Here is a 26580-nt window from a genome sequence, read left to right as displayed (position 1 = left end):
CTCCTCCCCATTCCCACCCCGTCCCTGCCCCCCACCCCCAGGCCCACCCCTCACCTGCAGTGCCATGGTAGCCTTCCAGGTGGAGGCGGTAGTACTCATCGGCCGAGTCTACTTGGAAGGAGTCGTACTGGGCAAACACGGCCTCGTCCCCATCCCGCAGGTCCACACGCAAGGAGTAGTCGCCGGCTTTGGTCAGGCTGTGCAGGGCGTCATTGCCTGGGGGTGGGGAATGTGTGCTCATCGGGGTCCTTGTGTCCACAGGGCCCCCATCCCTTCCCTGGTCCCGCAATCCCTATGAGGCACTAACCCAGCCAGAACTCCTCGGAGATGTTCCCAAAGCCACGGGCATAGTCCTCCCAGTCTCTCCAGAAGTCAGTTTTTCCATCCATGCGGCGCTGGAACACCTGGAAGCAGGTGGGGGCACCATCAGCCTATGGCCCCGGGCACAGCCACCCTGCCCTGTGCAGACCCCTGGGCTTCTGACTGCCACCCACCAGCCAGCCACCCCCATCGGTCTCCATGTCACAAAAGACGTTCAGGGGCCGCTCGCGGTTGCCGTTGAGGAAGATGGTGGTGGTCCTTGAGGTGCTGACCCCGTTCTGCATCTCCTCCCCACAGTCCCGGGGGAAGGGGATCCGAAGTCCACCTGGGGAGAGGAGAGTGAGGGTCCAGTCCTTCTTCCAGATTCTAGACGCCCACTACACACTCAGCCCCAACCTCGGGTCCCAGCGCCTGAGTACCAGTGGTGAAGGAAGTGGACACGGGGGGAGTGAAGCTGCGGTCCCACATGGCCCGGAGCCACGCGCTATAGAGGGTGGAGGGAAAGAGGCCGTGAAGCTGATGAGAGGTGACCCCTCCTGGGAGCAGGATCTCCTGTGGAACAGACAAGGGGCAGGTCAGGGGAGAGAGAGGTGGGCCCCACCCGGGAGGCAGAGGCAGCACTTCCCGGACTGGAGACCAGGGAGGGAGCTGGCCAGAGTGGCAGGGGTGAGGGCACCTGGGTCTGTCCACCAGGGGTGTTGAAGCTGAGCAGGTAGCCAGTTGGGGGGACTTGGGGTGCGGTCCAAGTGAGCAGGGCTGTGCGGGGGGTCACCTCCTTGGCCTCCAAGTCCTGGGGGGCCTCCAACCCTGGGAGGGGGAGGAAGAGAAGATGGAGATGAGGCCCATCCTGGCGCTCTCACTTCTTCCCTGCCCCCCAAAGCACCTCACAGACAGTACCTGTGGTGAAGGTGATGCTGGCTGGGGAGGTGAGGTTGGGGCCCCGAAGGCCATGCAGGGTCGCCGTGTAGTTGGTGTGGAGCACAAGGCCTTGCAGGGGGTAGTCCACGGCGTTGCCAGGGGCTGAGTCCTGTAGCGAGGGGGCTGGGAGGGCGGGTGCGGCATCAGCGGCTGCCCTGCCGGAGCCCAGCCTGCCCTCTGCTCTCCCACCCTGACCAGTCCCCTCCAGAGGCCTCAGCCCTGCTCACCTCCTGGGGCTGTGACCTTGATGTCATAGGTATCCACCGGGGCCTGGGGCGGCTGCCAGAGCAGCAGGGCGGATCCTTCCGTCAAGTTCAGTGCACGCAGCTGGGTGGGGCCGTCAGGAACTGGGAGGAGGGAGGGGGCCCAGAGCTGTTCCCTGCTGCTCTCCCCACTCCTCGCCTTCCCAAACTCTGCTGGACCTCTCGTCTGCCATTGGCGCCTCCAAAATCCCCTTTCCCTTTCCCCGTTCACTCTCAACTCCCACCCGTGCCCGCATTTTCTCCCGCTACTTCCTGCCCGGGTCCCGGACTGTCTCACCTGTGGTAAGGAAGCCTGTGAGAGGCTCACTCTCCTCAAAGCCACGGACGGAGACCACGGTCACGTCGTAGCGAGCGCCTGGGACGAGCCCCTCGAGTTTCTGGGTCCGGGCTCGGCCATCCACCTGGACACTCTGTGGCTCCCCTGAAAACACACTGGGCTGGGGAGGCGGCCAGGGAAGCAAGGAGGAGCTGCAGGGTGGGCAGAGTGCAGGGCGCAGGAGGAATGGGGCAAGTGACACACGGGCAAGAGGGTATCACCTCCATCTGCCAGCTGGTAGGAGACTTTGAAGCTGTCCACTCTGGACGGCGGGGGCATCCAGCTGACCTTGGCTGACGTCTCCCCGATCTCGCTGAACTGGAGGTCACGGGGGCGCTCCAGAGCTGACGGGACAGATGTGCCAAGGAATCATGGTGAGGGCAGAGGGCAGGGAGGCTCCTGCCCCGGGCTTCCCACTCTCCTTCTTCTCCCTGGGCCCCACGGCCTCCGGATGTGCTCACCACCCCGTCTTTCCTCTAGGCCTAGAGATGGAAGCCGCTCTGCAGACTCCAAGTTCGTCGCCACTCACCAACTTCCCCTCTGGCTGAGGCACTAGGTGCCACCCTAGGGAGTACAGAGACCCCCTACTTTGGGGCAGCATGTGTATGTGCCCAGCATGAGGCCTTACCTGGGCTGAGGGTCCGGGCTGTGCCCTGGATGCCGTCGGCCTTGTGAGGCCCGCGCAGCCCATACAGCGTAAGGGTGTACAGGGTCCCTGGACTCAGGTCCCAGAGCATGGCCGAGCGCCGTGTCCCTGGCACCGTCAGCTCCCGCTGCAGCGGGGGACGTGGATGCAGCTCCAGGGTGCTCAGTGACGGGACCCCAAAGCGGAGCAGGAAGGAGTCAAAGGCCTTGGGTGGGGCCTCCCAGCTGAGCCGCAGTGAATTGGTGGTGACATCAGTCACCGACAGGTGGGACAGGCGGGGCCCTGGCTCTCCGGGGGTCTGCCCAGCAGGAGCTGGCCCTGCAGAGTGGGTGAAAGAAGGCTTTGGAGACTGAAGCACACCAGCTAGGCGACCTGGTGCTAGATCCCTTCCACCACCCCACCCTGGCGCTCATTTCCTCATCTGCAAAATGGAGCTAACGAGGGGCTGGCATCCACGGCTCGGACATAGTGACGACATGTATGTGTGGAGCCGAAGGCTGTGCACGCGCCCCTTCCTCCCTCCGTGGCGCCCTCGCGGTGTTCCTTCCCCATGGTCACCGCTTCTGGGTGCCCCCTTTCGCCTCTTCAGTCCCAGACCAGAGGCAGGCAAGGCCAGGCCCTACCCTGACGGTACCTGTGGTGCCCTCGGCCGAGACGGGCCCCAGGCGCTTCCCTTCACGCAAGCCGTAGAGGAAGAACTTGTAGGAGGTGCTGGGCTCCAGGCCTGACACGAGGACCTTGTTCTGGTCGCCACCCATGAGCAAGGCCTGGGGCTCCCCACCTGTGCTCTGATACTGGACCACGAAGGAGTCAAAGGGGCCCTGGGCCACGCTCCATGAGAGGTGCAGGGAGTCCGGGGACACGTCCTTCACTGCCAGTGCCCCTAGGCGGGGCCCTTCAGAGGGCTCGGGGGCCTCCGTGGCCAGGTGCGAGGGTGCTGGCATGTCCTCTTCTGGGGCTGCGTGGGAGAAGCCCAGAGAGAAGCTGAGCGGGGCTGCGGGGGGCGGGGCCCTCCCACTCCATCTCACCCTCCAGAGAGGTGATCGGGGCTGGCCGAGGCAGGGGACCTCACGGTCCCGGCCACGGCAGCGTGGAGAGAAGACAGGGACTGAGGCTCTCCTAGCATCTTCCTTCTCTTGAATCTGCCACAACTCTGCTTGGGCACTGACTCCTGCCACCCCTCGGCCTCTCTTGAGTGCCAGCCCAGTGGCCCCATGACCTCTCTGTGGGGCTCCTTTGCTGTCTGAATCCGGTGCTTGCTTTCTCCGTCTTCACCCTGATGTCTGAGCGCGCCCCACTCTAGATGTCTGCACGGGCCCTGTTCCCTCCCCAACCTGCCAGGGCGCCTGGTGCCATGGCTTGAGGCAGGACTAACTCAGTCCCTCCCTGAGCTCAGGGCACGTGGTCCTCCCTGCCGAGAAGAGCTGAGGATGGAACTGGCTGGTGACCTCGAAGGGCGCATCCCGCCAGCCAGGTCGGCCCCGCCACCACCAGGCTGATTTGAGGTGGGTGTTAGGAAATCTGGAAGGGGAACTCCATCAGTGCAGCCACTCCTGTTGGTTTCTATGACCCTGGCCTGCTTTGTTTTCCAGTAATTTTCCATTTGAGAAAATGCTCCTGACTCATCCACGGGAGGGGGTTTGCCCTCATCTGGGCAAGGCCAGCATGCCAGGAAGTAAGAGCCGCCCCAGTAGAGTAATGGGGAGCAGCTGGCAGCACTGGGGCTGGGTGGGGGTCGCAGATTAGGGACCACTGCCAGGGCTTTGCCTTGCCACCTGTCCTGGCTCCTGCTTCGGACTGACCCCTCGATCACGCTGGTTCCGAGGCTCTTCCTCCCCTGAGCCCCGTGCAGGGCCCCCTTACCGCTCTACCTCGCCCACTCGTGCCAGGCCTTCAGCACAGAGGTGTGAGGACACCCACTCAGGCCGGCTGGCTAGGACCAAGCAGGACAGCCTCCTGCTCACCTGTCATTCCCAGGACAGAGACGGGGCCCAGGTGCTGTCCTCTGAGGAGCCCATAGAGCAGAAACTTGTATTTCCTGCCAGGCTCCAGGCCCTCTATGGTGACCTCCCTCTGGTCTGCGGCCACAGGCACCACCGAGGGCTGCCCGTCTGTGTCCCTGTACTGGACCACAAAGGAGTCAAAGGGGCCCTGGGCCACTGTCCACAAGAGGCGCAGAGAATCCGAGGTCTCATCTGTCACTGTCAGCTCCCCCAGGCGGGGTGGGCGCTGCCGCTCCTTCTTCAGGGGAGCTGTAGGGAGAGCGGGGGCGAGGGAGAAAACCTAGTTAAGAGCTGCCTTTACCTCAGCCCCGGCAGCTTCTGGGGGGAGGGAGGGTCAGCCACCTGGGGAGACAGGCAGGCTGCTGCAGCCCTGCCTTGTACGAAGGAGCCCAGTTTCCTCCTCTGGAGGCTGCTGCCCAGACTCCTTCCTGCCCCCACTCCCCCACTCTGAGATCAGCGTGCAGAAAATGCATAAAAGAGCACCTCATGAGAGAGCTGCGGCTGGGATTGCAGGAAGGGCCTCAGTTTCCCTCTGACCCCCAGTCCCCCAGAGCAGGAGTGTGGCCAGAGCTGAGAAAGGCTCCCAGAGGGTGTCTGGGTTGTCAGGGAGATGCCCCCAAATAGTCAGAGCTGGCGGGACAGCCAGCCAAGCTCACGGGCTCCCATTGCCCAGGCATAAACTCACCCTCACTCACCATCAGCCTGGGCCCGCCTTTCCACCTGCTTCCCCAGCTCTGCACTCACAGCACTAGACCAGGGCGGCTGGGTCGGGCAGGGGGAGAAGCCAGGGGCAGAGCTGAGCGGACAAAGGGCAGAGCAGAGCACAAAAGAGACTTGTCTAGGTGGGTGTGGGTACTGACTGATGGGGGTTGGAGAAGCCTGTATCCAGTCTCCACAATGAAGGTCTGGGGAAGAGAATTACGGAGCCTGAGAGCCCCAGGCCCCAGCTGGCTGTGCGCCCCATCCTTATCTGGCCAGGGTGACTCATGGTCCTGGAGGTGGGGTAAGGGTCAGTGACCCACCTCCATCCCTTCCTCGGGGGCTGAGTATTGGGCACAAGACACCAGATTTTTCCATAGTCTTTTTGCAGCCAAACCCTCCCATATTTTCCACTTCTTGCCATAGGGCTGGAATGAAGGGAGGAAGATGTGAACATTTATTGAACCCCAGCAGATTTTAGTCATAACCGTCATGCAGGTGTGGAAACTGAGGTTCAAGGAAAAGAAGTGGCCTGCTGAAGGCCACACAGCTGGCGGTCAGAATTTGAACACAGGCCTGCTTGGCTCCAAAGTCTGAGTTCTTCTTATTATACTGCTAATCAGTGAATGAAGGAAATAAATGCTTGGAACAGTGCCTGGCATTCAGCAGGGACTCAATAAATATTTGCCTTTCGTGTCAGGATTGTCATGCCAAGGCTGAAGGGAGGAGAATAAACTTTGCGGGAAGGCCCCGGGGCCAACTCTGGGGGCTCAGATGAAAGGAAGCTCTGGAAAAAGGCGGGGGGGGGGCGCGGGGAGTGGGGTGGAGGCAGGGCCAGGGCTCACCCGTGCTGCCTTCAGCAGAGATGGGGCCCAGTCGTTTCCTGCCTCCCAGCCCATAGAGCAGAAACTTGTATTTGCTATTGGGCTCCAGGCCGGGGATGGTGATCTCGCGCTGGGCTGAGGCCACAGGCACCACGTGGGGCTGCCCGTCCCTGTCCTTGTACTGAAGCACGAAGGAGTCAAATTCGCCCTCGGGGACCGTCCAGGAGAGGCCCATGGAGTCTGGGGTCACGTCCGTCACTGTCAGCTCCCCCAGGCGGAGAGAAGGTTTAATGTCTGGGACTGGAAAAGAGAGAGGTGCATGGAACGTGACAGAAATGAAGCCAACAGAGCCTCCTCGGGGCGCTAGGGCTCTGGGAGCTGGTTCTGGGTGCTGGGAGGGGGTGACCAGGTCACATGTCAGGAAGACGGAAGGCAGAGGAGTAGGGATAAAAGAGGAGCAAGGCAAGAAAGCACGTGTCCCTCGGGATGTAGGAGGAGTAGGATGGGAATGAGGGGGTAACGGGGTACTCAGGACCTGGATTTCACTGGACCCAGTAAATAAATGGGTCTGGAGTGTGGAACACAGAAACGTGAAATTCCACAAGGGAGTGGAGGATGGGCAGGGGGCTCCAGGGTTAAAGGCGGCCTCCAGCCCTCACTCACGGGTCTTTGCGTCTGCAGAGACTGGACCGTGTTGTTTCTCATCCTGGAGTCCGAAGAGTAGGAACTTGTACTTGTGGCCCGGGGCCAGACCCGAAACCGAGACCTCTCGGAGGTGTCCACCCACGGGCACTGCCTGGGGCTGCCCCTGCACATCCTTGTATCGGACCAGGAAGGAGTCGAAGGAGCCCTGGTCCACTGTCCAGGACAGGTGCACTGTGTCTGAGGTCACGGCTGCCACAGCCAGCTCCCCCAGGCGGGGTGCCACGGGGGGCTCTGTGTTCAGGGAGGCTGGAACAGAGCAGAGGAGGCTGTGGTCAATGGCAGGACCCTGGGCCAGAGAGGGAGGGCTGTTCCCTGGCTATGAAAGGAACATTTGTAGCAAACTCTTCTAACTGCTTAACACGTCCCAGGCATTGCTGTAAGCAGTTCACAAACAGTACACTTAATCCTCACACAACAGATGAAGTAGATGCTTTTATCCTTATCACCCTCATTTGACGGGCATCTGCGGCACAGAGAGGTTAAGAAACATTTGAAAATCACACAGCGTCTTAGAGCAGGATTCAAACCTAGAGAGCCTGATTCTGTAGCCACGCTCCGAGCCACGAAAATGCTTGGTTAGGGAGACTGAGGAAGCCACACGTGAACAACTGAGCGAGCCTGAGCTGCCAGATCCAGAAGACAGGAAGAAAGCCGAAACGTATGAGGCACAGGCTACTTGCCCAGCTGATCCTGAACACACTGTCCATCAGCCGCCACTCAATTCAAGGATGAGGCGGGATCGTCAGCACCACGTGAGAAAAGAAAGGGACCCAGAGGCCCATCTGTGAGGAGTGCTGAGATCCAAAGGGGGAAACAAGAGAGCAACAGAGGGAAACCTGGGAGTCAGGGCCTGCCCCCTCACTCACCGGTCACGCCCACGGTGGACACGGGGCCCACACGCCGCCCCCCGTGCAGGCCGTACAGGTGCATCTTGTACTTGCGCCCGGGCTCCAGGCCCCCAGCGGTCACCTCACTCTCCTCGCCCCCGACACGCACCACCTGGGGCCCGTCCCGGCCCTTGTACTGGATGGTGAAGGAGTCGAAGTGGCCCTGGGGGACGGTCCAGGAGAGGCTCAGCGAGTCCGGGGAGGATCCTGTCACCGTCAGCTCCCCCAGGAGGGGCTCCTCGGGGGCCTCCGAGGCCTCTGTGCTGGGTTCTGTGGGGCTGGGGGTGTCTTCCTCTGCAGCTGAGAAGGAGAGACACAGAGAGGGTGAGGCAGGGTCCCAGTTGATGTCCTTGGGTCTCCCCCCAAGGCTTGGCCCCAGCTCCGGGCCCTGAAGTCAGTTCAGAGAAGCCCGTCCTTGGGGCTGGGTGGTCCTGTTCAGCTGACATCTCATAAACATGCCTGGAGCCTCCGGGGTCAGCTGTGGGGGACCAGGGCAGCCACCAGCATGGCTCACAGAGGCCCTTCCCTGCCCAGGGGGACACACTGGTCCTCAGGGAGCCTGGAGGAGGCACATAGGGCACCATGGCTCAGCCTCGAGTAGAGGGGCCTCCTGCACCCCACTCACCCATCACCTGAGAGAGGGTGATCCTCCCACGAGGTCCCACCCTGGGGCTTCCACCGTCCACTCACTTGTCACCCCGATGACAGAGACGGGGCCCATGCGCTGGCTGTCATGGAAGCCGTACAGGTTCATCTTGTACTTGTGGTCTGGCTCCAGGCCCGAGATGGTGACCCCGTCCTGGTGACCTGGCACCCTCACTACCTTGGGCTGCCCGTCCCCATTCTTGTACTGGATCAGGAAGTGGTCAAACTGGCCCTCGGGGATGGTCCAGGAGAGGCTCAGGGATTCGGGGGTGGCGCCTGTCACTGCCAGCTCCCCCAGGTGTGGCTTGACGGGAGGCTCGGGGGGCGCAGTGGACGGGGCTTGTGTGGTCATGGCTTTGTTGTCTGGATCTGGACAGAGACATACAAGACAGGTGAGGTCTCCTCAGTCCTCAGTTCAGCATATAAAGTGGTGTATTACAAAATTAAAATAATAAGGAACAGGATGTGTCCACAGTAGCTCTAACTCTTATTGTTTCTGCTCCCTATATGGGCCTTCCTGTCACCTTACCCTCATCCGCCCTGCCCTCACCCCCTACCTACCAGCACCCCTTCTAGGACACAGGCTCACATGGCCACTGTGCTCTGGGCCTCCCTCCACTGGGGTCTCGTTGGCATCTTACTGTCTCTAGCTAATGTCTTGCCTCCCAAACAGCTCAGAACCCCTGCCCCACTTCTCCAGTCAGAAACCTGGAGTCTTCCTGGATCTGTTCCTGTCCCCAGCTGCCATCAGACTCAGAGCATCCAATTCTCTCTCCCAAGTTCCTCCTGTGTCTCCTCACTCCCCACACCTGCAGCCCCACCGTCCCTGTCTGGGCCGCCCTTACCTGTCACCTGGGTTATCACCTCCCCATGGGTCTCTCTGCCCCCCTCCTCCATCTGTTCTTCACAGGAAGCCAGAATGAGCCTTTAGATGCACATCTGATGGTGTCAGTCTCAGCTTAAAACTGTGCAGCAACCCTCTTTATCCCCTGGAGAAATCCCTGGCTTCCTGAGCTCTCCACCCCTATCTCTTCCTACCTCTCCACCCCCATCGCAAGACTATCTCCCCCACTCAGAGGATTTTGCACAAAATCCCCTCATGTGCCGTGATGTTCCTAGTTTCCAGGCTTTGTACCAGCTGTGATGTTGATCTGATGCACCCTTCATCTTATCTCTAGGTGTCACCAAGCAACGCCTGCCCGACCTCAGGTCTCAGCTGTCCCGTGGGAACCCGTGGGCAGGCAGGTGGGCGTAGGCATCGCTGCCCAGTCTTGGTCTGGCCGCGGGGCTTCCTGTCATATACACATCCCCCTTTGCTCCATTTGCTGGTTCACAGCCTGTCTGTGAGCCCCAAAGGTTAAGAACTGGTTTCTCCGCCGTATCCAAGGTTTCTCTCAGTGAACTTCTTCAGTACTTGGCTCAGGCCACCCACATCTTTGTTGAACCATAGGTGTCATAAGTCTGTTAATACCCAAACGATGAGGCTAGGGGGCGTTTCAGTCAAGACACTGCATTCTGAGCATGCTCTGTCTTCCTCCACAGCCTCCAGTCAACTACACAGAGGCTGAGCCTCTGAGAGGACTCAGGGATGCAAGTATGATTCTGTTCAATAGATTCTAAGAAAGTGTCCAGTTCCTTTGCTGTGAGGAGTTTTAGCAGTGTGGACCAGCAGCATCAGCATCATGGAGGATTTTATTTGCTTTTTTTTTTTTTTTTCCTGCGGTACGCGGGCCTCTCACTGTTGTGGCCTCTCCCGTTGCGAAGCACAGGCTCCGGACGCGCAGGCTCAGCAGCCACGGCTCACAGGCCCAGCCGCTCCGCGGCATGCGGGATCTTTCCGGACCGGGGCACGAACCCGTGTCCCCTGCATCGGCAGGCGGACTCTCAACCACTGCGCCACCAGGGAAGCCCCTATTTGCTTTTTGGCTGCATCAGGTCTTAGCTCTGGCACGTGGGATCTTGTTGTGGCATGTGGCACCTTTCATTGTGGCACACGGGCTTCTCTCTCTAGTTGTGGTGCGTGGCCTCAGTAGTTGTGGCACGCGAGCTCTCTAGTTGTGGCTCGTGTGCTCGGTAGTTGCAGCGCGTGGGCTTAGTTGCCCTGTAGCATGTGGGATCTTAGTTCCCCAACCAGGGATTGAACCTGCACCCCTTGCATTGGAAGACAGATTCTTAACCACCAGACCACCAAGGAAGTCCCTCATGGAAGATTTTAGAAATGCAGAATCTCTGGCCCCAGCCCAAATCTGAATCTGAATCTGCCCTTTAACAAGATCCCCAGGCCATCTGATGTCCTAAAGAAGAAGTGCTGTCTAGAATATTTATGTTTTCACAAAGATGGTAATAAAGGGAAACTCTTCCAGGACCTGGCTTCCCCACCCTGCATCCCACTCCCCCAAATTCACTTACCAGTCATGCCCACGGTGGACACGGGGCCCACACGCCGCCCCCCGTGCAGGCCATACAGGTGCATCTTGTACCTGCTCCCGGGCTCCAGGCCCTCAATGGTCACCTCACTCTCTTCGCCACCGACACGCACCACCTGGGGCCGCCCATCCTTATCCTTGTACTGGACGGTGAAGGAGTTGAAGCGGCCCTGGGGGACGGTCCAGGAGAGGCTCAGCGAGTCCGGGGAGGATCCTGTCACTGTCAGTTCCCCCAGGAGAGGTTCTTTGGGGGGCTCCGGGGCCTCTGTGCTGGGTTCTGTGGGGCTGGGGGTCTCCTCCACAACCTCCTGGAGGGCTGAGAAGAGAGATTGGGGGCAGAGGCTTAGATGGTGACTTGCCCTGATTGCATCCAGCAGGGTACTCCTCAGGCTGCAGGGCTGGAGGCTGGCTCAGCCTCTGGGTGCGCCATTTGGTGACTGCATGCTAGAGAGACTGCGACGGGCTTGACCCCATCTCATACTGGCTGGCAGGCACCATGAACCTTCAGAAGGCAATTCGGACATACACGTCAGGAGCCCAAATACTGCTCATTTCCTTCGACCCAATAATCTCATTTCTGGGCAGCTATCCTAAGAAAATTATTAAAAAGCAGGAGAAGTTGTATCACAGGAGTTCATTTTGGGATTAGTCATGACAGCGAGATGTGTCAGGGCCCCAGAGGAGCCGCAGAAGCAGATTAATTTCGTTAGGGCACTCTCACCACAAAGCGTCCAATAACCATTCAAATGATGATTACTGCAGGCTGTGCGGCCACAGGGTAAATGCTCTCAGTGTAACTTGCGTACGAAAAAAGTAAGAGCCAAGAATTACATGAATATTCTGCCACCTTAAAACATGCGTGGCATGGAAAACGCAGAAAGAGAGGATGTGTTACGTACATTGTTATGAATGGTGGTTCTTGGGTCAGAAGGTGGTCCGGTAAGAGATTTTTTTCCCTACTTTCCAAACTTTCCATCATGTTGCTATATTCTTTTCACAGAAAAATACAGACTTAAAAAGAAATCCTGAGTTATAAAAATTAGTGAGTCGGTGGAGGATGTGGATGGGGACATGGGTCCCTCTGTACTTCGCATGTGCTTGTGATTTGCATGATAGAGGGTTCCTCTGTCTGGAGTATCTTCAGGAGAGGAGAGTGAACCTCCCAGAGGCAGCGACGCCCCCAGCAAAAGACTGACTCACAGAGGGGCTGTGTTCTTCCACATGCAGAGGAACTCTGGTGAAATACTGTCACAAGGCATAAGAATCTGGCTGACAGTGACTTAGAGAAGCCAGCCTGACTGCAATTTTGGAATTTAATTCACCTTGTGATTTTTTTCTCCTAATTTCTTAGAGACTAGAAATTGTAACTTTTTCATAATCAGAAATAAGTTGCAAGAATGATGAGGGGGAAAGACAGAAGGAATACAAGAGAGGAGAAGACATTTTGAAAAATTTTTTTTCCTGATTATAAAAGAAACGCTTGTCATTTAAGAAAATGTAAACGACACATAATGGAATAAAACAGAAACAAAAGTCCTGGGACATTCTATCCTGTCTCACAAACCATGCATCCCACGGGTGTTTCCTTCCAGTTGTCTTACCACGCAAGTTATTTTCAGGTGGTTGTGATTAGCCTCCTTACAAAAATTTTAAACTCTTTCTTTATTGTAATAATATAAAGTAATTGTCTTATGTTGAAACATTTCAATGATGCCATAGTAGGTCATTTTAGAGATGTTGTCTAATTACTTAATCATCTCAATGTGGTTCGATGTTGGGTTGTTTTTTCTTCCTTTTTTTTTGTTTATAACAAAGAATGCTGTGATTTGTATTTAAGATGGAAAGAAAAGAAAACTCTAGTAACATCATGCTTGGCCTGTGCCTGACACATTTCACCCTTGGAGGGAGCCAGTGACTGACCATCAGAGGAGGCCACATTACTGTGAACAAGGAGGCTGTAGGTTGGCAAAGGCCAGGGCACTACACACGGGTCATGGCCCAGGGCCATGGAGGGAGGACATAAAAGGGGACCAAAGGCTGGTGAAAGATCAGAACAGTCAACCAGCTCACCCATGAGGAAAAGGTAGCTCTCCCCCAAGACCGCCTGAGCCCCGGCCTCACTCACCGGTCATGCCCACGGTGGACACGGGGCCCACACGTCGCCCCCCGTGCAGGCCGTACAGGTGCATCTTGTACTTGCGCCCGGGCTCCAGGCCCCCAGCGGTCACCTCACTCTCCTCGCCCCCGACACGCACCACCTGGGGCCCGTCCCGGCCCTTGTACTGGATGGTGAAGGAGTCGAAGTGGCCCTGGGGGACGGTCCAGGAGAGGCTCAGCGAGTCCGGGGAGGATCCTGTCACCGTCAGCTCCCCCAGGAGGGGCTCCTCGGGGGCCTCCGAGGCCTCTGTGCTGGGTTCTGTGGGGCTGGGGGTGTCTTCCTCTGCAGCTGAGAAGGAGAGATACAGAGAGGGTGAGGCAGGGTCCCAGGTGATGTCCTTGGGTCTCCTCCCAAGCCTTGGCCCCGGCTCCGGGCCCTGAAGTCAGTTCAGAGAAGCCCGTCCTTGGGGCTGGGTGGTCCTGTTCAGCTGACATCTCATAAACATGCCTGGAGCCTCTGGGGTCAGCTGTGGGGGACCAGGGCAGCCACCAGCATGGCTCACAGAGGCCCTTCCCTGCCCAGGGGGACACACTGGTCCTCAGGGAGCCTGGAGGAGGCACACAGGGCACCATGGCTCAGCCTCGAGTAGAGGGGCCTCCTGCACCCCACTCACCCATCACCTGAGAGAGGGTGATCTTCCCACGAGGTCCCACCCTAGGGCTTCCACCATCCACTCACTTGTCACCCCGATGACAGAGACGGGGCCCATGCGCTGGCTGTCATGGAAGCCGTACAGGTTCATCTTGTACTTGTGGTCTGGCTCCAGGCCCGAAATGGTGACCCCGTCCTGGTGCCCTGGCACCCTCACTGCCTTGGGCTGCCCGTCCCCATTCTTGTACTGGATCAGGAAGTGGTCAAACTGGCCCTCGGGGATGGTCCAGGAGAGACTCAGGGATTCGGGGGTGGCGTCTGTCACTGCCAGCTCCCCCAGGTGCGGCTTGACGGGAGGCTTGGGGGCTGTGGTGGGCAGGTCTGTTGGGGCTGGGGTCATTTCTTGGTCTTTTTCTGAGTCTGGATCAAGAGACAAAGAGAATGGGTGGACATGCTTTGTGGGTTCCCTCCTAACAGGGGATGGATTTCTCCCAGACACACCAGGGACCCTGCAGCCTGGAAGCCAGTGCTCCAGGATTAAGACATCATTTCCAGGACTTCCCTGGTGGCACAGTGGTTAAGAATCCGCCTGCCAATGCAGGGGACACGGGTTCGAGCCCTGGTCCGGGAAGATCCCACATGCCACGGAGCAACTAAGCCTGTGCGCCACAGCTACCGTGCCTGTGCTCTACACCCCGCGAGCCACAACTACTGAGCCTGCGTGCCACAACTACTGAAGCCTGCGTGCCTAGAGCCCGTGCTCCTCAACAAGAGAAGCCACTGCAATGAGAAGCCCGCGTACCACAACAAAGAGTAGCCCCCGCTCGCCGCCACTAGAGAAAGCCCTCGCACAGCAACGAAGACCCAACGCAGCCAAATAAATAAATAAATACATTTACTTACTAAAAAAAAAAAAAGACATCATTTCCCTGGTTTGAATGTTCACTTTCTAGCAGACAGAGCACACACTTTTGGAGATGTCAAGATGGTAGGGTGGGACCCCTATGACCTCAACATGTGCAGCATGGAACCTGTAGGAGCTGCTGAGTAAATTCATTTAGTGGGACAGGACTAATGCTTTGTAATAGCACCACACCTAACCGACACGTCACATCAGGAGGTACATGTGCTCAGGTTTGTATTTTCCTTTAATACCTCCTCTGGTTTAGAAGTCTTTTCTGAGCATTTGAGAAACTAATTTAGATTTCACAGTTGAGGGCAAAGAGATGAGACCACATGAGATCATCTTTGTAGATGGGTTGCTTTTGGACCTTGTATTAATTCTCTTGCCATCTTACAGCAGGGATGACCCATCATGCCCACAGATTTTTTTTGTCTTTTCTGTTCTGCACAAGGTTTTATTCTGCCTTAATAGCTGAATTACAAAATCATCGCGTTTCATAACTCCATTGTGTTTGGGAACCAGGTTTTAAGCATGTAGAGGGTAACAGCTACAAAAGAGCTTAACGAAAGCAACCAACAGCCATGTCAGGGAGTAATTAATGAAGAGAAAATGCCTTGTTAAGTTGCACATGACTAATATTCACTATTGAAGTAATAGTATCCATGTTAGCAGGATCCCATGTTGACACAGCATACATGGGTATCAGTTTGGGGGTTGGGGAACACATACAATTGTACCCACTGAAATCAATGATAATTATAAGAATTCACCCCAAGGGTTTTCAAGAACTAATCTTCTTCCTCAGAAGGAGGGAGCCTGTAGTTACCAAACATTGTGTGTGAGACAAGCCACATTCACGCCCACCCTGCCAGACAGGTGTGGTTATTCCTTCTGTATGGATAAGGATAGGGAGGCACAGAGAGGTTGAGTGACTCCCTCGAGGTCACACAGCTCTAATGGGCTGAGGCTAGGGCCAGCCCCAGGTCTGCCTGAGTCTGTGCTATTTCTCTGGCACACTGCCTCTTCAAGGACTCAAGAAGCCCACGTGTAAAGGGTGAGACAGCTAAGGTGACACCAAAGGCTTGGAGTGCAGACAGGCACAGAACTGCTCCCAGTAGCCTGGGAGGCTCAGTCTCAGAAACAGTGGGAGAAAAACACCTGGATACTGGCAATAAAAGGGAAACTAAGTCCAGCTCAGGGCAGGGCCAGCGTCCTATTGTACACTCACCAGTTAAACCGACAGTGGAGACAGGGCCCACGCGCTGGCCGCTGTGGAAGCCGTACAGGTTCATCTTGTACTTGTGGTCTGGCTCCAGGCCCGAGATGGTGACCCCGTCCTGGTGCCCCGGCACCCTCACCGCCTTGGGCTGCCCGTCCCCGTTCTTGTACTGGACCAGGAAGTGGTCAAACTGGCCCTCGGGGACGTTCCAGAAGAGGCTCAGGGAGTCAGGGGTGGCGTCCGTCACAGTCAGTTCTCCCAGCTGTGGCTTCAAAGGGGGGCTGGCAGGGGGCTCCTCTTTACGGGCTGGGAAGAGATGCAAACAGAATCGTTCCTGTTGCTGGAAGGAACTGTTGAGGCCCTGCTCTCCTGGATTCAGGCCAGAAGTTGGGCCAGCTCTGTGGGCCTAACTTAAGATGCATTTCTGCTTATGAGCATCAAAAGCTCTTTGTGGCCTCCTTATGGTCCATCAAATGTGCCAGGCAGCTTATTGCCTCAAGGCCTTTGCACTGACTGTTCCCTCTTCCTGAATGTTCTTTCCCCAGATGTCTGCATGGCTCATGTTCACACTTCCTTTCATTCAAATGTCACCATCCCTTTAGGGCCTTCCCTGACCACCCTATTTAAAATCCCAATTCTCCCAATTTCATCCTATCTTTCTTACTTGGACCTGATTCCAACAACAAATTGCAAAATAACAATTATGACACAATCAGGAAACTGTAGCACTATCTGGATATCTGATTTTTAAAGGTACAACCATTGTATCATGGTTATTTCTAAACAGTCTTTTTGAAAAGAGCAGTACACTTAAATATGTAATAACGGGGACTTCCCTGGTGGTGCAGTGGTTGAGAATCCACCTGCCAATGCAGGGGACACAGGTTTGATCCCTGGTCCGGGAAGATTCCACATGCCACGGAGCAACTAAGCCCCTGTGACACAACTACTGACGCCGTGTGCCACAACTACTGAAGCCCATGCGCCTAGGGTCCCTGCTCTGCAACAAGAGAAGCCACCGCAATGAGAAGCCCGTGCAGCACAACGAAGCCCGCTCGCTGCAACTAGAGAAAGCCCACGTGCAGCAGCAAAGACCCAACGCAGCCAAAAAAAAAAAAAATGTAATGATGAAGTAAAGAGTGTATGGAATAAGTTTAAAAATATTGCAGCAGTATATCCATACAATGGAATATTATTTGGCTATAAAGGAATGAAGTACTGCTACATGCTACAACATGGATCAACCTCAAAAATGTGCTTGGTGGACTTCCCTGGTGGCGCAGTGGCTGGGAGTCCGCCTGCCGATGCACGGGACACGGGGTCGTGCCCCGGTCCGGGAGGATCCCATGTGCCGCGGAGCGGCTGGGTCCGTGAGCCATGGCCGCTGAGCCTGCGCGTCCAGAGCCTGTGCTCCGCAACGGGAGAGGCCACAGCAGTGAGAGGCCCATGTACCGCAAAAAAAACCCCAAAAAAACCCCAAAAAACAAACCAAAAAAACCGTGCTTGGTAAAAGAAGCCAGACACAAAAGAACACGTATTGTATGATTCTAGTTATATGATGCGTCCAGAAAAGGCAAATCTACAGAGACAAAAAGTAGATTAGTGGGGACCGGAACTGGGCATGGGAATGGGTCTGGACACCAGGTTTCTTCTTGAGGTGATGGAAAAGTTCTAAAATTAGTAAGTGATGCTGGTTGTACAACTCTGTAAATACACTAAAATTGGTAAGTTGTATACTTAAAACAGGTGAATTTTATGGTATGTAAATTATACCTCAATAAAGCTGTTAATAAAGAAAACATGCTAGTCGGGGAGGGTGGGAAGTGAGTGGAGTCTGGATGAGCTAGACTGGCCAGGGGTTGAGTTTTGGTTGAAGTGGGGTGATTGACATATGGGAGTTCATTATGCTATTCTTTCTCTTTGGGTATATGTTTGAAATTTTATGTAATAAATACTTGTTGAGAATTAGCATTTCATGGCATTTGTCCCAACACCCAAAAAGAGCTCTTTTCAGAGTTCCCAGGCAAAGCAGAGAGCCACAAACAGGTCAGTGCATGACTGACTTGGAGGCTTCAGTCCCCAACGGCCTCTCTCAAATGGGCAAAGCACTTCCCTGGAACTCGTTCTTCCTGCCCCCAGATCACACCTGTCCTGAGGTGTTGAATGGACAATGGATGGGTTAGAGGTTCAGGAGTTTTAGGGTCCTGGGTCTTCAGTGGAAGACGCTCAAGAGGCTCTACTATCAGACCTTTCCTGAGACCTCATCCCGAGGGCCCTCACTCACCGGTCACGCCCACAGTGGACACGGGGCCCACACGCCGCCCCCCGTGCAGGCCGTACAGGTGCATCTTGTACTTGCGCCCGGGCTCCAGGCCCCCAGCGGTCACCTCACTCTCCTCGCCCCCGACACGCACCACCTGGGGCCCGTCCCTGCCCTTGTACTGGATGGTGAAGGAGTCAAAGTGGCCCTGGGGGACGGTCCAGGAGAGGCTCAGCGAGTCCGGGGAGGATCCCGTCACCGTCAGCTCCCCCAGGAGGGGCTCCTCGGGGGCCTCCGAGGCCTCTGTGCTGGGTTCTGTGGAGCTGGGGGTGTCTTCCTCTGCATCAGAGAAGGAGAGACACAGAGAGGGTGAGGAAGGGTCCCAGGTGATGTCCTTAGGTCTCCTCCCAAGGCTTGGCCCCGGCTCTGGGCCCTGAAGTCAGTTCAGAGAAGCCCGTCCTTGGGGCTGGGTGGTCCTGTTCAGCTGACATCTCATAAACATGCCTGGAGCCTCCGGGGTCAGCTGTGGGGGACCAGGGCAGCCACCAGCATGGCTCACAGAGGCCCTTCCCTGCCCAGGGGGACACACTGGTCCTCAGGGAGCCTGGAAGAGGCACACAGGGCACCATGGCTCAGCCTCGAGTAGAGGGGCTTCCTGCACCCCACTCACCCATCACCTGAGAGAGGGTGATCCTCCCACGAGGTCCCACCCTAGGGCTTCCACCATCCACTCACTTGTCACCCCGATGACAGAGACAGGGCCCATGCGCTGGCTGTCATGGAAGCCGTACAGGTTCATCTTGTACTTGTGGTCTGGCTCCAGGCCCGAGATGGTGACCCCGTCCTGGTGCCCTGGCACCCTCACAGCCTTGGGCTGTCCGTCCCCGTTCTTGTACTGGATCAGGAAGTGGTCAAACTGGCCCTCGGGAATGGTCCAGGAGAGGCTCAGGGATTCGGGGGTGGCGTCTGTCACTGCCAGCTCCCCCAGGCGAGGCGTGACGTGAGGCTCAGGGGTGGTAGAGGGAGATTCTGAAGGTTCATTCTCTTCCTCATTTGGGGCTGAACACAGACATGGAGAGAGAAGGACCTGAGAGACGGGCACAGTGTCCACGGGGACTCTGCCCTCCTCCGGGCCCTCACAGCCACCTGGAAGGAAGCCGAGTGGGCAGAGTTCTTTTGCTCACCTGTCAGGGCCTCGACGTGCACAGGACCCACACGCTGCCCATCGTGGAGACCGTACAGGCTCACCAGGTATCTGTGGTCGGATTCCAGGCCAGAGAGGGTGATGTCATTCTGGTTGCCCCCTAAATGGACTACTTGGAGTTTCCCCTCCTCGTCTGTGTACTGGACCTCAAAGGAGTCAAATTCTCCCTCAATCACGGTCCAGGAGAGATGCAGGGTGTGTGGGGTGCCCTCCTCCACAGTCACCTCCCCCAGACGGGGCTCAGATGCTGGAGGGCTGGGGGCCTCAGTCTCAGCTTCGACTTCTTCCCTGGGGGCTGGTTCAGAGAGACAGGTAGAGATGGGTGACTGGTTTGTCACTGCACCAAGACTCTCCAAGAGGATGGAAGGAGGGGAGGAGGTGAAGACAAGAGGTCAGTAATAAAAAGGACCAACTACTGATACACAGTGATGAATTTCAAAAGCATTACGTTAAGTGTAAGAAAAACACAAAAAACTGTGTACTGTATGATTCTGTTAAAGGAAAAGCTTAAAAAGGAAAAACTATAATGATAGAAAGCAATTAGTGACTGTCAGAAGCTGGGAGTGGGGAAACTGACTGCAAATGAGCATAGGGAAACTTCTGGAGTCAATGTTTTCTATGTTTGTTGTGGTAATGGTTTCACTGAATTATGAGCTTAACATGGGTGAATTTTATTGTATGTAAATTATGCCTCTATGAAGCTGATCCCTTCCCCCAAAAGAAGGAGTGTAGGGAGCTCTGAACTCGTGTGTCTCCACCAGACCAGGAGAGCCAGGCGGGCAGGAGGCACAGTGTGTCCCCCCAGCTGCACTCACCGGTCACGGCGACGGTGGAGATGGGACCCACACGCTTGCCCTTGAATAGCCCGTAGAGCAGCAGCTTGTACCTGCGGGCGGGGCCCAGGCCTGAGACACTGACCTCCCTGAGGCTGCCCTCCACGGGCACCACCTGGGGTTGCCCATCTCTGTCCTTATACTGGACCACAAAGGAGTCAAACTGGCCCTCAGGGACCGTCCACGAGAGGCCCACGGAGTCTGATGTCACGCTGGTCACGTGCAGCTCCTCCCCCAGACGTGGTTTTGTTCCAGCCTCGTCCACAGCTCTCCGGGTCTCTGAGATGGAAACACAGAGAGGAAATGGTTGCGTTGTTTCTTGAAGGCTGGGTGATGCTGAAGGGAAGGACTGAGAGGTCTAAAGACAGGGCTGTGCGATGGCTGCAACCTGCAGGGCAGCATCTTCCGGCTTGTGCAAGGAGAGGGGGCACTGGATCCCAGCCACAACAGCTGGAGCCAAACAACAACCGTGATGGTAGCCACCGTAACTGACCACAGGACCTTCCCCTGGCCTCCAGATCAGAGATGCCCCCCTGCAGGGGCTGCCCTCACCTGTGGTGCCCTCGGCGGTGAGGGGGCCACGGCGCCTCTTGCCCAGGAGGCCGTAGAGGAGGAATCTGTACTTGCGGCTGGCGTCCAGAGGGCCGATGGTGACTGAGCGCTCGTGGCCCTCTGCAGGCACCACCCGGGGCCCGTCCCTGTCCTTGAACTGGACCACAAAGGAGTCAAAGTGGCCCTCGGGGACTGTCCAGGAGAGGCGCAGTGAGTCTGGGGTGGGGTCTGTCACCCACAGCTCCCCGAGGCGGGGTGGGGCTCCTGGGCTGGTGTCACCTCGAGCAACTGACAGAGAGGAAAGGTTCTTGTGTTTATTTTTTTTTTCCAAAACGACTCCTTGACTGCCTCCCACTGGAGAATGGAAAAACCCAGAACTGCCCAAATGATCAGTGCTTCCTCCCAATATTTCCATCACCCTCCCATGCCTGCCAGCATCCCCAACTGGCCCTGCCTCTGTCCACTTAACCAGCGCAGGGAGGGGTCTTCTGTCCTGAGGCATCTCTGGGAGAAGAGATTCCCTAGCTAGCTGTTTATCTTATTCCTCTTGCTGTCCAGGCTCTAAGCACCTAATAGAGACTATTTCCTTAGCAGGGTGCAGCTTATCACAGGCTTGGTCTGCTTATTTCCTTTGGCCAAGGAACCCACTCTTTGTGATCTGACTGCTCCCTGGGGAAATCCAAGGGTCCTGGGGATGTCAGAGGGGGAACAGGATCCCTGATGGGGGCAGACAGCTGGTGGGGAGGTAAGGTATTACGATGGAGGTGACCCTCATAGGACCCAGTGGAGGAGTGGGGGCTGCCTATGTGTGAGGCGGGTATGGGGAGAAGAAGGGGAGCTCAGACGGGAGAAGGATCTGGTATCTGCCCAAGAGGCCATCCCGAGGCCTGAGAAGGAGCTGGCCTTCTGACTTCTTGGACAGCAAGGATGCTGACGGCATTGTTATTGTGAGAGTTTGCTGGCAACAGGGAGCCCCCAGGGGCAGGGGAGTGCCTGGACCAAAACCCAGGACAGGGGCACAGCTGGGCTGGGCCTGACTGGGTCTGGCTGCGCAGCCAGTCTTGGGCTCCGCTGGTCCCCAGTTTCTGAAGCTCCAGGAAGAGGGCAGAGGAAGAAAGGGGTCCCTCTGGGGAGGCAGATATGGGACCCAGTGTGTCTGGGCCAGTAGGTGGGAAACTGGGTGAGAGTCAGAGGGAAGACTCCTCAGGAGGTGATGGCTACACAGGGCTGAGGACTCACAGGCCAAGGGAGGTGGAACGGCTCCTGGCTCCCTCCCCCGTATCTAGCCCTGCTGTTTCTCCTGTTCCACCTTCCAGGAAGGGGTCTGAAGCAGGCTTCCCCGTTCAATAGAAGTAGGAATTATGAGAAGAGGGGAAAAGTCAGCAGGGGAAACTGATCCAGGAACTGGCCCCATTTTCCTGGTTCTCATCTGCCTGGGATCGGGGCAGGCAACGTGGCTTTTCAAATAAAACGGAAGAGGTCGATGAAGCGGAGACCCGGCGGAAGGGAGAGGTGATAGGGCAGCGTGAGGAAGGGCAGCAGGGCTGGGGCCTCAGGCTCAGCTTCGTGGGGGTCCCTCTCACCTGTCTTTGCCTCCACAGAGACTGGGCTGTGGCGTTTCCCGTCCTGGATCCCAAAGAGCAGGAACTTGTACTTCCTGTCGGGCTCCAGGCCGGCGATGGTGACCTCACGCTGGTCTGCAGCCACAGGCACCGCCTGGGGCTGCCTGTCCCTGTCCTTGTACTGGACCACGAAGGAGTCGAATTCACCCTCAGGGACTGTCCAGGAGAGGCCCACGGAGTCCGGGGTCACGTCCGTCACTGTCAGCTCCCGCAGACGTGGCTCAAGGGGGCGCTCTGTGCCCGGGGCTGGAGAGAGCGGAGCTAGGATCCAGGAGGACAAAGAACATGGCTGAGACCTCTGGCGGGAGAAATCCCCCCTCACAGGGCTGCTGGGCTCCGAGGGCGTTAGAGGGCTTTGAACTGAGATGGGAAACAGTTACATCTCTTTTGCACTGATCTCTAAGTGAAATGTAGCATTTCTTTCAATGATGAATATAGGAAACCAACCACGGTGGTACTAGCAGTGCTTGTAACCCTGTCACCAATAGGAATCATAGAGATTGTCACATCACCTTAAAATTACTGCAGAAACTTCAAAATACCCTTTACAGAGATTGGTTCAAGATGGCGGAGTAGAAGGACGTGAGCTCACTCTCTCTTGCAAGAGCACCAGAGTCACAACTAACTGATGAACAATCATCGACAGGAAGACACTGGAACTCACCAAAAAAGATACCCCACATCCAAAGACAAAGGAGAAGCCACAATGAGACGGTAGAGGGGCGCAATCACAATAAAATCAAATCCCATTAACTGCTGGGTGGGTGACTCACAAACTGGAGAACACTTATACCACAGAAGTCCACCTACTGGAGTGAAGGTTCTGAGCCCCACGTCAGGCTTCCCAAACTGGGGGTCGGGCAATGGGAGGAGGAATTCCCAGAGAATCAGACTTTGAAGGCTAGTGGGATTTGATTGCAGGACTTCGACAGGACTGGGGGAAACAGAGACTCCACTCTTGGAGGGCACGCACAAAGTAGTGTGCACATTGGGACCTCGGAGAAGGAGCAGTGACCCCATAGGAGACTGAAGCAGACCTACCTGCTAGTGTTGGAGGGTCTCCTGCAGAGGCCGGGGGTGGCTGTGGCTCACCATGAGGACAAGGACACTGGCAGCAGAAGTTCTGGGAAGTACTTCCTGGCATAACCCTTCCCGGAGTCCACCATTAGCCCCACCAAAGAGCCGGGTAGGCTCCAGTGCTGGGCCGCCTCAGGCCAAACAACCAACAGGGAAGGAACCCAGCCCCACCCATCAGCAGACAAGTGGATTAAAGTTTTACTGAGCTCTGCCCACCAGAGCAACACCCAGTTCTACCCACCACCAGTCCCTCCCATCAGGAAACTTGCACAAGCCTCTTAGATAGCCTCATCTACCAGAGGGCAGATAGCAGAAGCAAGAAGAGCTACAATCCTGCAGCCTGTGGAACAAAAACCACATTCACAGAAAGATAGACAAGACGAAAAGGCAGAGGGCTATGTAGATGAAGGAACAAGATAAAACACTAGAAAAACAACTGAATGAAGTGGAGATAGGCAACCTTCCAGAAAAAGAATTCAGAATAATGATAGTGAAGATGATCCAGGACTTCGGGAAAAGAATGGAGGCAAAGATGGAGAAGATGCACGAAATGTTTAACAAAGACATAGAAGAATTAAAGAACAACAAACAGAGATGAGCAATACAATAACTGAAATGAAAACTACACTAGAAGGAATCAACAGCAGGATAACTGAGGCAGAGAAAGGATAAGTGACCTGAAGACAGAATGGTGGAATTCACTGCTGCTGAACAGAATAAAGAAAAAAGAATGAAAAGAAGTGAAGACAGCCTACGAGACCTCTGGGACAACATTAAACGCAACAACATTTGCATTATAGGAGTCCCAGAAGGAGAAGAGAGAGAGAAAGGACCCAAGAAAATATTTGAAGAGATTATAGTCAAAAACTTCCCTAACATGGGAAAGGAAAGAGCCACCCAAGTCCAGGAAGCGCAGAGAATCCCATAGAGGATAAACCCAAGGAGAAACACGCCGAGACACATAGTAATCAAATTGGCAAAAACTAAAGACAAAGAAAAATTATTGAAAGCAGCAAGGGAAAAACGACAAATAACATACAAGGGAACTCCCATAAGGTTAACAGCTGATTTCTCAGCAGAAACTCTACAAGCCAGATGGGGGTGGTATGACATATTTAAAGTGATGAAAGGGAAGAACCTACAACAAAGATTACTCTACCCGGCAAGGATCTCATTCAGATTCGATGGAGAAATCAAAAGCTTTACAGACAAGCAAAAGCTAAGAGAATTCAGCACCACCAAACCAGCTCTACAACAAATGCTAAAGGAACTTCTCTAAGTGGGAAACACAAGAGAAAAAAAGGACCTACAAAAACAAACCCAAAACAATTAAGAAAATGGTCATAGGAACATACATATGTACATAGGAACATATGTACATAGGAATGTACATTACCTTACATGTGAATGGATTAAATGCTCCAACCAAAAGACACAGGCTCGCTGAATGGATACAAAAACAAGACCCATATATATACTGTCTATAAGAGACCCACTTCAGACCTAGGGACACATACAGTCTAAAAGTGAGGGGATGGAAAAAGATATTCCATGCAAATGGAAATCAAAAGAAAGCTGGAGTAGCAATACTCATATCAGATAAAATAGACTTTAAAATAAAGAATGTTACATGAGACAAGGAAGGACACTACATAATGATCAAGGGATCAATCCAAGAAGAAGATGTAACAATTATAAATATATATGCACCCAACATAGGAGCACCTCAATACATAAGGCAACTGCTAACAGCTGTAAGAGAGGAAATCGACAGTAACACAATAATAGTGGGGGACTTTAACACCTCACTTACACCAATGGACAGATCAGCCACACAGAAAATTAATAAGGAAACACAAGCTTTAAATGGCACAATAGACCAGATAGATTTAATTGATATTTATAGGACATTCCATCCAAAAACAGCAGATTACACTTTCTTCTCAAGTGCACACGGAACCTTCTCCAGTATAGATCACATCTTGGGTCACAAATCAAGCCTCAGTAAATTTAAGAAAACTGATCTCATATCAAGCATTTTTTTTTTTTTTTTGCGGCATGCGGGCCTCTCACTGCTGTGGCCTCCCCCGTTGCGGAGCACAGGCTCCGGACGCACAGGCTCAGCGGCCATGGCTCATGGGCCCAGCCACTCCGCGGCATGTGGGATCTTCCCAGACTGGGGCACGAACCCGGTGCCCCGGGTTCATGCTTGATATGGGAAGCCCCATATCAAGCATTTTTTCTGACCACAACACTATGAGATTAGAAATCAATTACAGGGAAAAAAATTTTAAAAACACAAACACATGGAGGCTAAACAATACGTTACTAAATAACCAAGAGATCACTGAAGAAATCAAAGAAGAAATCAAAAAAAACCTAGAGACAAATTACAATGAAAACATGACTATCCAAAACCTATGGGATGCAGCAAAAGCAATTCTAAGAGGGAAGTTTATAGCAATAAAAGCCTACCTCAAGAAACAAGAAAAATCTCAAATAAAAACTCTAACCGTACACCTGAAGGAACTAGAGAAAGAACAAACAAAGCCCAAAGTTAGTAGAAGGAAAGAAATCATAAAGATCAGAGCAGAAATAAATGAAATAGAAACAAAGAAAACAATAGCAAAGATCAATAAAACTAAAAGATGGTTCTTTGAGAAGATAAACAAATTGATAAACCATTAGCCAGACTCATCAAGAAAAAGAGGGAAACTACTAGAGAAGGGACTTGAGGATATGGGGAGGGGGAAGGGTAAACTGTGACAAAGTGAGAGAGTGGCATGGACATATATACACTACCAAACATAAAATAGATAGCTAGTGGGAAGCAGCTGCATAGCACAGGGAGATCAGCTAGGTGGTTTGTGACCACCTAGAGGGGTGGGATAGGGAGGGTGGGAGGGGGGGGGATGAAAGAGGGAAAAGATATGGGAACATATGTATATGTATAACTGATTCACTTTGTTATAAAGCAGAAACTAACATACCATTGTAAAACAATTATACTCCAATAAAGATGTTAAAAAAAACAAAATAAAATATGACACAAATGAACTTATCTATGAAACAGAAAGAGAATCAGGGACATACAGAATAGACTGGTGGGACTTCCCTGGTGGCACAGTGGTTGAGAATCTGCCTGCCAATGCAGGGGACACGGGTTTGATCCCTGGTCCAGGAAGATCCCACATGCCATGGAGCAACTAAGCCCATGCACCACAACTACTGAGCCTGCGCTCTAGAGCCCGCGTGCCACAACTACTGAAGCTCGCATGCCTAGAGCCCATGCTCCGCAACAAGAGAATCCACCACAGTGAGAAGCCCGTGCACTGCAACAAGAGTAGTCCCTGCTCACGGCAACTGGAGAAAGCCCGCGCGCAGCAACAAAAACCCAACCCAGTCAAAAATAAATAAAATTAAATATTTAAAAAAAAAGAAAAAGAGGGAGAGGACTCAAATCAATAAAATTAGAAATGAAAAAGGAGAAGTTACAACAGACACTGC

The 26580-nt window shown here is 54.6% G+C and overlaps 1 protein-coding gene across 9 annotated transcripts in view; it reads right to left on the bottom strand.

The window, feature by feature from the left end:
- Window positions 1-26580, bottom strand: part of TNXB (tenascin XB) — a 63037-nt gene that overhangs the window by 836 nt on the left and 35621 nt on the right. For 3 of the 9 annotated variants that reach the window (XM_060163171.1, XM_060163172.1, XM_060163173.1), the window contains 18 exons: window positions 12779-13099; window positions 10637-10969; window positions 8273-8596; window positions 7562-7882; window positions 6654-6941; window positions 6012-6290; window positions 4429-4716; window positions 3099-3422; window positions 2447-2782; window positions 2040-2162; window positions 1780-1923; window positions 1467-1586; window positions 1219-1362; window positions 998-1128; window positions 741-873; window positions 495-646; window positions 308-404; window positions 55-216 (listed from right to left, as the gene is read on the bottom strand). In XM_060163171.1, the coding sequence (XP_060019154.1) occupies window positions 55-216; window positions 308-404; window positions 495-646; window positions 741-873; window positions 998-1128; window positions 1219-1362; window positions 1467-1586; window positions 1780-1923; window positions 2040-2162; window positions 2447-2782; window positions 3099-3422; window positions 4429-4716; window positions 6012-6290; window positions 6654-6941; window positions 7562-7882; window positions 8273-8596; window positions 10637-10969; window positions 12779-13099 (4020 nt within the window). Of the gene's footprint in view, window positions 1-54; window positions 217-307; window positions 405-494; window positions 647-740; window positions 874-997; window positions 1129-1218; window positions 1363-1466; window positions 1587-1779; window positions 1924-2039; window positions 2163-2446; window positions 2783-3098; window positions 3423-4428; window positions 4717-6011; window positions 6291-6653; window positions 6942-7561; window positions 7883-8272; window positions 8597-10636; window positions 10970-12778; window positions 13100-13489; window positions 13823-15534; window positions 15832-17809; window positions 18005-18520; window positions 18845-18969; window positions 19285-19804; window positions 20102-20374; window positions 20663-21957; window positions 22258-26580 lie in introns of those variants that run through there. The other 6 variants (XM_060163180.1, XM_060163174.1, XM_060163175.1 and 3 more) reach the window with 6 other exon arrangements.

Source organism: Lagenorhynchus albirostris, chromosome 10, assembly GCF_949774975.1.
Source record: "Lagenorhynchus albirostris chromosome 10, mLagAlb1.1, whole genome shotgun sequence".
Taxonomy (NCBI): Eukaryota; Metazoa; Chordata; class Mammalia; order Artiodactyla; family Delphinidae; genus Lagenorhynchus; species Lagenorhynchus albirostris.
This window is presented reverse-complemented; position numbering and strand designations above follow the sequence as displayed.